Source organism: Alosa alosa, chromosome 13 (genome assembly GCF_017589495.1).
Source record: "Alosa alosa isolate M-15738 ecotype Scorff River chromosome 13, AALO_Geno_1.1, whole genome shotgun sequence".
In the NCBI taxonomy this organism is placed as follows: domain Eukaryota; kingdom Metazoa; phylum Chordata; class Actinopteri; order Clupeiformes; family Clupeidae; genus Alosa; species Alosa alosa.
The window spans coordinates 23597627-23607626 of NC_063201.1; the positions used below are offsets into that span (position 1 = coordinate 23597627).

The 10000-nt window shown below is 40.8% G+C and overlaps 1 protein-coding gene across 2 annotated transcripts in view; it reads right to left on the reverse strand.

Moving 5' to 3' along the window:
* Positions 1-10000, reverse strand: part of vars1 (valyl-tRNA synthetase 1) — a 34379-nt gene that overhangs the window by 10902 nt on the left and 13477 nt on the right. For both annotated transcript variants that reach the window (XM_048260782.1, XM_048260783.1), the window contains exons 21-23: positions 8980-9105; positions 4454-4558; positions 4267-4335 (exon numbers count right to left, since the gene is read on the reverse strand). In XM_048260782.1, coding sequence (XP_048116739.1) covers positions 4267-4335; positions 4454-4558; positions 8980-9105 — 300 coding nt within the window. The remainder of the gene's footprint in view (positions 1-4266; positions 4336-4453; positions 4559-8979; positions 9106-10000) is intronic.

A 10000-nucleotide genomic window follows, 5' to 3' on the forward strand; every position in this document is an offset into this window, starting at 1 on the left:
CATATCACTAATGCCAAAGGACTGGAACTTCATTCAAACGTGAAAGCAGGCGGTTGATCAGCTGTGTTCTAAAGAATGTTTGATTCAAGTTCAGCAGCGTGTGTTAAGTTGCGAACTATTTGTTTCTCAGCAAATGCCACGATGAACGGTAACAAATAGGCTAGGTTATGTAGGCTAAAGTCATATAGTGGGGAGTTTATTATTTCGTTTTGGCAAGTAGCCGTATAATAAGCGAGATAATGTTGCGCGTCGGGGTCCGGTTTGCCCTGTCGGGACTTATTATGACCGCCCGGCGCGGCTGGCGGCGGTCATATAGGTTTAGTCAGATTTTTTTTTTTTTTTTTTTTTCATGCCCAAATTTCCGTCAATGATTCCCGGGACACTGAAAGACCGGGTACCGAAAACTTGGTGGGCATGTAACCCCACATGGATAGCATGGAACCATCGTTTTTCGTTTTGATCTGTAGCCCCCGCTGGACTGGACCCCGAAAGGAGGGTAGGGCAAACACAGTTTTCTGTGAATATCTCGAAAACTATAGGGTTTAGGAGGACCATTGTTTTTTTTATGTTGATCTCAAGGGGGCCATGTCAACCCATTCCATAACCACTCATTTCATGTATAAGCCACCTAGTTAAACACAAAAAGTAAAAATAAGGTGTTGTAATTGAAGGTATCTGTGACCTAACATAGTCAAAACTGCACGAAATTGGAATTGTAGGATCATTATGACACCCTCTGTATGCACGCCAAGTTTTGTGGAATTCGTTCATGGGGGCCACACAATAAATGAATTTATGTTACTATACACCAACTGGCCTGTAGGTGGCCGGAGACAGTTTTCTGTGAATATCTCGATAACCGTGGGGCCTAGGAGGTCCACCTTTTTATGTATGTTGGTCTTAAGGGGCATGTCAACCCATCCCATTACCACTTATTTCATGTATAGCGCCACCTAGTTAAAAAATTAAAAAGCAAAAATTAGGTGTTTTCATCACAATATCTCTGGCTGACAAGGTCAAAACTGCACCTAAATTAAAAGTGTAGGATCATTATGACACCCTCCTAATGCATGCCAAGTTTTGTGTACTTTCGTTCATGGGGGGCCTTACAATAAAATAATTTATGTGTACATTTAGTGGCGACACCAACAAGGATTCCCGGGACACTGAAAGACCGGGTACACAAAACTTGGTGGGCATGTACCCCCACATGGATAGCATGGAACCGTCATTCTTCGTTTTGATCTGTAGCCCCCCCGCTGGACTGGACCCCCCGAAAGGAGGGTAGGGCAGACACAGTTCTCTGTGAATATCTTGAGAACTGTAGGGCCTAGGATGACCAATTTTTTTTCCGTATTTTGCCTCCAGGGGTCATGTTAACCCATTCAATGTGCACACATGTGCATAAACAGATACACACGCACACACATACATTTACAGTAATCATCCGTATGACACATACTCACACAGTAGACATATGTACGCATGCATGCACATGCACAAACACACATACGCAGGCAAACACACAAGCACGCACATACACACACACACACACACACCCACACACATAAACATAAATTTGTACACGCACACATGCACACAATTCAAGAATTTTTCCCCGTCATCTACTCCCTGAATTTTTGGTCATTGATACCGGGACACCGAACCACCGGGTACATGAAATTTGGTGGGTATGTAGCCCCACTAGACTTTTACGGAAAAATTTCATTCCCCCCCCCCCGTGCTGGGCCCCTGAACCGCAAAAAAAAAACAGTTTTTCCTAAATAACTACATGAACCGTGGCACTGAGGATGAAGAATCTTTTATGGTATGTTGGTCTCAAGGGCCCACATCAACCTGGCTCATAATCACTCATTTGTGATTTGCACCCCCACCCCCCGGTAAAAAATGAAAATGCAATATTATTCTGCTTTAATTGCCCCTATCTTCAGTTAAGATGTTCAGAACTGCACCAAATTTTATGTGTATGATTGACCTGGCATTCTCTGGGGGTATGCCAAGTTTCGTAGAATTTCATCCATGGGGGGGTCTAAAAAAATTAGGTTATGTGTACATTTAGTGACTGTACACTCATTGGCCTGTAAATGGCGGTGCACACATATACACATGCACACACACAGGCACCCACATACTATCGGTATTAGAACGGCCGATACATAATTACAAATTCAGTAGGATTAAAAGAAAGCCAAAATAAATATTCATCATCATCATCATGGCTGCATTTTCAGTATTGGCGATAAGTAGTCGTTTGTCCACTAGATGGCGATCGTTGCAGTGAGGCGTAATTTTGTTGGAAGTTAAAAGTGGGTTGGAAGAAACAATGGACGCTTCCTACAAGGACTGTAATTTACCTCAGCGGACATCTAATAAGGATAGGACGATGTTCACATGAAGTGTAATTCCCATTTCTTCTTGAAGCGAAATAAATCTGAGGATGTTTATCGGACATGCTTGGTTTTACTGCAGGTAATGCGTTAATCTTGTAATATCAATAAGGACCTAGGTAATGTTACCGTTAAGCGTTAGTTGAGTGATGGAGGCATTTGATTGATTGCATTTGTAGAAAACTATAAATGCGGTTATACCAAGCAAATTGATAGCAGCACTGTTTGTATCTTTCGACTGTCATTTATTGCACGTGCTACAAAATCATTCTGTGCAATGGAAGATTAGTCTGATACAGTTTTGCCTATACATGCGTGAGACTGAGACGCCTGTTTATTTTGTTTTAAGTGCGTGCATGGTGTGAGAGGGGAATCGATGTGCTTTGATTACAGCTTGGTAGTTGTAGTCTTGTGAAATTAAAAAGCACGTGTGTGTGAAGTATCCAAACAATGACACCTTCATTTCATTATGGCTGCTTTAGCAACACACCTTAAGCTACTGTGTAGTGGGTCCCATCTAGAAGTGGCTACTTCATTCGCGCTTTCCTTGACTCATGGAGCTGCTTGAATGTTATTAAAATTTTTCGCCACGATATGGCAGTTTAAGTCCGCTTGATACTGTAAGGCATAAGCCATTGGTTTCCAAAGGAGATTTTATTTGTGTCGCCAGCATAGCCTATTGACAATTTATGTTGTAAATAGGCCTACCTTATAATCCTACCTGTAGCTTAGGGAAGCTAACAGCTTTCTATTAGGATCTAGTTTGTTAGTTACCGTTTTGTCATAACTCCCTGATGCATTTTTGCATTTAGAATAGCCAGAGCGTGTATATCTCAATCGGAAAATTAAACAATATCGGGTGCCTATGGACTAGGCTTGATTTCTTAAAAGATTGAGCTTGGTCTGATGAAAGCCAGACTAGCCATGGACCTCAGTTACACAATGCAAGGGAACATGAATCAGCCTATATTTGCCTGAACAATAACGGACAAAAGCTCTTCAACTTTGGCCCGTTAAAATGTGTATGAACAGTCTAGCGGCGCATTTCATCAAGGCCCATTTGGACATGTCAGTTATTTGCACCACTGGTTAGATGTAAAACAGCATTTCGTTTCAGACTAGGCTACTGTTACTTAATTTGTGCATTAACAATAACGTTTCAGACTACTGTTACTTAATTTGTGCATTGACAATAAAGTATTACATGAACTAAAGATGACTAAAATCTTATGTAGAAGAAGAAACATTCACAAAAAATCCATCCATCCAAAAATGACCTTTGTTTTAATAGCTGTTGAAAAACGGCATGGAACTGACAGAGATGTTTTACACAAAAAAATAAATAAATAACATTATGCTGATACCTTTTGCTTTTCCCAAATACAATGTAGCCTACAGGTGTAAGTGACCTTTCATCAATCCAGTTGCAATGGATGAACTGTGATGAACTGCCCTACTTGTGATTGTTTAGAGATTTTAAAGGTTTTAAAACAATGCTACATCTTCTTTGGCTATTCTACAATCTATTCACCTTTTCAGCACCAGTAGGCTACTTTCTGTGCAGCCGCACACACACTCAGGCATGCCAAACAAGCATACACAAAAGTTTCAAGAGTGGGGATGGAGTAAAATATGGAGACAAATTGAAGTGTGATTTATTTTCGCGGAATGGATGTACAGGACTGAGCGGCGGTCATATTTTGTACCGCTATGCGGTACATCTAGTTTTCCCAGTAATGACCGGCGTTCTATACATTATCCCTTACATATACCTCTGCATTATAAAACGTAAAGCATCACTCTAATATTGCACACACACACACATACACCTTTCATCACATTACTAACACACACACACCTGTCCTTCCTTGGCCTTCTCGACTTCCACAGGGTCTAGATTACTGTCCTTCAGCTGGGCATGGAGACCCTGAGAAACACAAACACACACACACACACACACACACACAGAACATGATAATCAAAATCTAAACTAATCAATAAAGAGAGAGAGAGAGAGAAAGAAAGAGAGAAAAAGAGAGACTGACCTCTAGTGAGATGCCGGTGATGACGTCCAGAGGGTCGATGACGTTTCCCAGAGATTTACTCATCTTCCTGCCGTGAGCATCTCTCACCACAGCGTGCAGGTACACCTGAGCAAACACACACGCACAGACACAAACACGCAGACACAAACACCAACACACACACACATGCAGATTTGTGTTAATCATAGGGATGTAATGATATGTTCAACTCACGATTTAAAACGATTCACGATTTTAGCTTCATGATGCGATTTTCTCACATTTTTTTTAGTTGAATAAGCTGCAGTCCATATTTCTTTAGGGTGTCTGACCGGGGGGAGGGGCATATGGGCTATGTAGCCTATTATTATTATTATTATTATTATTATTATGACGCCCGGCATGCGCTTAAGCAGCGGTCATATAGGTTTAGTCAGATTTTTTTTTTTTTTTTTTTCTTTTAGCATGCCCAAATTTCCGTCAATGATTCCCCGGACACTGAAAGACCGGGGTACACAAAACTTGGTGGGCATGTAACCCCACATGGATAGCATGGAACCATCGTTTTTCGTTTTGATCTGTAGCCCCCGGCTGGACTGGACCCCGAAAGGAGGGTAGGGCAGACACAGTTTTCTGTGAATATCTCAAAAACCGTGGGTTTAGGAGGACCATTTTTTTTGTATGTTGATCTCAAGGGGCCATGTCAACCCATTCCATAACCACTCATTTCATGTATAGCGCCACCTAGTTAAACACAAAAAAGTAAAAATGAGGTGTTGTAATAGAAGGTATCTGTGACCTAACATAGTCAAAACTGCACGAAATTGCAAGTGTAGGATCATTATGACACCCTCTGTATGCACGCCAAGTTTTGTGTACTTTTCGTTCATGGGGGCCTTACAATAAAATAATTTATGTGTACATTTAGTGGCGTACACCAACAAGGGATTCGGGACACTGAAAGACCGGGGTACACAAAACTTGGTGGGCATGTACCCCCACATGGATAGCATGGAACCGTCATTCTTCGTTTTGATCTGTAGCCCCAGCTGGACTGGACCCCGAAGGAGGGTAGGGCAGACACAGTTCTCTGTGAATATCTTGAGAACTGTAGGGCCTAGGATGACCAATTTTTTCCGTATGTTTGCCTCCAGGGGTCATGTTAACCCATTCCATGTGCACACATGTGCATAGCATAAACAGATACACACGCACACACATACATTTACAGTAATCATACGTATGACACATACTCACACGTAGACATATGTACGCATGCATGCACATGCACAAACACACATACGCAGGCAAACACACAAGCACGCACATACACACACACACACACACATAAACATAAATTTGTACACGCACACATGCACACAATTCAAGAATTTTTCCCGTCATCTACTCCCTGAATTTTTGGTCATTGATACCGGGACACCAACCACCGGGTACATGAAATTTGGTGGGTATGTAGCCCCACTAGACTTTTACGGAAAAATGTCATTCCCCGTGCTGGGCCCCTGAACCGCAAAAAAAAAACAGTTTTTCCTAAATAACTACATGAACCGTGGCACTGAGGATGAAGAATCTTTTATGGTATGTTGGTCTCAAGGGCCCACATCAACCTGGCTCATAATCACTCATTTGTGATTTGCACCCCCACCCCCCAGTAAAAAATGAAAATGCAATATTATTCTGCTTTAATCGCCCCTATCTTCAGTTAAGATGTTCAGAACTGCACCAAATTGTATGTGTATGATTGACCTGGCATTCTCTGGGGGTATGCCAAGTTTCGTAGAATTTCATCCATGGGGGGGTCTAAAAAAATTAGGTTATGTGTACATTTAGTGACTGTACACTCATTGGCCTGTAAATGGCGGTGCACACATATACACATGCACACACACAGGCACCCACATACTATCGGTATTAGAACGGCCGATACATAATCACAAATTCAGTAGGATTAAAAGAAAGCCAAAATAAATATTCATCATCATCATCATGGCTGCATTTTCAGTTTTGGCGAGAAGTAGTCGTTTGTCCACTAGATGGCGCATCGTTGCAGTGAGACGTAATTTTGTTGGAAGTTAAAAGTGGGTTGGAAAAACAATGGACGCTAATTTACATCGCAGCGAACATCTAATAAGGATAGGGACGATGTTCACATGAAGTGTAATTCCCATTTCTTCTTGAAGCGAAATAAATCTGAGGATGTTTATCGGACATGCTTGGTTTTACTGCAGGTAATGCGTTAATCTTGTAATATCAATAAGGACCTAGGTAATGTTACCAAGTAGCGTTGGTTGAGTGATGGAGGCATTTGATTGATTGCATTTGTAGAAAACTATAAATGCGGTTATACCAAGCAAAGGTATAGCAGCACTGTTTGTATCTTTCGACTGTCATTTATTGCACGTGCTACAAAATCATTCTGTGCAATGGAAGATTTACCAACGCTACACCGGGTCTGATACAGTTTTGCCTATACATGCGTGAGACTGAGACGCCTGTTTATTTTGTTTTAAGTGCGTGCAGGGTGTGAGGGGAATCGATGTGCTTTGATTACAGCTTGGTAGTCTGTGAAATTAAAAAGCACGTGTGTGTGAAGTATCCAAAGAATGACACCTTAATTTCATTATGGCTGCTTTAGCAAAACACCTTAAGCTACTGTGTAGTGGGTCCCATTTAGAAGTGGCTACTTCTTTCTCAAGGCTTTCCTTGACTCATGGAGCTGCGTGAATGTTATTACAACTTTTCGCCCCGATATGACAGTTTAAGTCCGCTTTGATACTGTAAGGGCGTAAGCCATTGGTTTCAAAGGAGATTTTATTTGTGTCGCCAGCATAGCCTATTGACAATTTATGTTGTAAATAGGCCTACCTTATAATCCTACCTGTAGCTTAGGGAAGCTAACAGCTTTCTATTAGGATCTAGTTTGTTAGTTACCGTTTTGTAATAACTCCCTGATGCATTTTTGCATTTAGAATAGCCAGAGCGTGTATATCTCAATCGGAAAATTAAACAATATCGGTGCCTATGGACTAGGCTGGGTGAACCCAGCCTGATCTGCCCGCTATTTATTTTTTGATTTCTTAAAAGATTGAGCTTGGTCTGATGAAAGCCAGACTAGCCATGGACCTCAGTTAAACAATGCAAGGGAACATGAATCAGCCTATATTTGCAACGAACAATAACGGACAAAAGCTCTTCAACTTTGGCCCGTTAAAATGTGTATGAACAGTCTAGCGGCGCATTTCATCAAGGCCCATTTGGACATGTCAGTTATTTGCACCACTGGTTAGATGTAAAACAGCATTTTCGTTTCAGACTAGGCTACTGTTACTTAATTTGTGCATTAACAATAACGTTTCAGACTACTGTTACTTAATTTGTGCATTGACAATAAAGTATTACATGAACTAAAGATGACACAAATCTTATGTAAAAGAAGAAACATTCACAAAAAATCCATCCATCCAAAAATGACCTTTGTTTTTGATAGCTGTTGAAAACGGCATGGAACTGACAGAGATGTTTTTGTTTATAAATACATAATAATGAATAAATAAATAAATAAATAAATAAATAAATAAGTAAGTAACATTATGCTGATACCTTTTGCTTTTCCCAAATACAATGTAGCCTACAGGTGTAAGTGACCTTTCATCAATCCAGTTGCAATGGATGAACTGTGATGAACTGCCCTACTACAATGCTACATCTTCTTTGGCTATTCTACAATCTATTCACCTTTTCAGCACCAGTAGGCTACTTTCTGTGCAGCCGCACACACACACTCAGGCATGCCAAACAAGCATACACAAAAGTTTCAAGAGTGGGGGATGGAGTAAAATATGGAGACAAATTGAAGTGTGATTTATTTTCGCGGAACGGATGTACAGGACTGAGCGGCAGTCATATTTTGTAACGCTATGCGGTACATCTAGTTATTATTATATTGATATATAAACTATTTTTATAAAAACAAAAAAAATACTGTATTAAAAGGAACATGCCACTGTTTTATAAAATTGGGTTATTCACCGTCTCCCCTAGAGTTAGATAAGTGAGCAAAAGCTTTGTTGTCTCCGTGCATACATTGTCATAGTCCAGTAGCGCCCCCTCTAGGTTAGCTTAGCATAGTGAATGGAATCCTTTGTTGCCGGATAGCATGTTGTGAGTAAAAGTGAGCAAACAAAAAAAAATTAAAATCCCTAATTACTTCTTGTGGCCTCCGTCTTCACAACGAGTAAGAAAGTACTGTGTGCATGTGTTGCATGATAACTCTACACCCAAGTAGCAGTGCTTCGCCCTAATATAGTCCCAAGTCAATACCTGCATTGCCATTTGTACTCGTTGTGAAGATGGAGGCCGGCGCTGCCAATAGTTGTATATAGTCGATAATCATATCATATTTGTACTCGTTGTGAAGCCGGAAGCTGCCAATAGTCGTATATAGTCATTAATCATATCACATTTTAACCCATGTATAGAGTAGTACACCCACACACACGCACTCACACACACACACACACACACACCTCTGTGAAGGGTAGCTTGCCGGTGAGTTTGAGGCCCATCATGACCATCCGTGCCACCCAGAAGAACAGGATGTCGTGTCCAGTCTCCAGCAGAGTGCCCGGGTAGAACACATTCAAGTCCTGCGTCTGAGAGAACACACACATACACCTTTACCTTAACACACACATACACCTTTACACGTTTACCTTAACACACACATACACCTTTACACGTACACCTTTACACATACACCTTTACACTTACACAAAGAGAACACACACATCCACCTTTACACGTTTACCTTTACACACACATACACCTTTACACTAGGGGTGGGAATTGGCAAAAATGTCATTATTCGATACTATTGCGATATTTGGGCCACAATACGATATTATTGCAATTCTTAACATATTGCGATTTGATACTGCGATATATTGCGATTCATGTCTCCCATATTATTCAAAGGCATTACAAAAAATAAGGATTTTTTTTTTTTCAATTCAACTCACTTCAGATGTCATATTTAATTCTCTTTAAATGTCATAATATCCTTTATTATACTGTAGGTGTCAATGAGAGAACAACACAGTCAGTCTTTTACTTAGTCTTTACTTACATGATTTTGGTTTTGATTTTCTAAGTGGAGTAGGCATTAGTGTTTGTGACAACACATCATGATAAATTTGATAATGTTTGATCGCTGTTTTGGTATGAAGCATCTTTCACGTAATGAATGCGCACTCTAGAAAGTGAAAGTAGTGATGCGCTCGGTGTCTAACTGTCTGTGCACATCCGCAATCGATTACATTCCTCAAATGGAGAACACATCCATGTTCCCTCGCGTCTCATGGCCACTCTATGTAATCCTTCTGTGTTTGCAAAATTCCTGAGTTCCTGATCACTAAACTTTTGTTTTCCTTTCCTGTTGGTTAGCAGTTAATATAGAAGCACCTAGCATAATTTGACTTCAGCAGTGACAAGTCCTGCTGCGAGAGAGAGCGCACCTGCAAAGTGGCTCTGTGCGTGGCTCTGCACGGG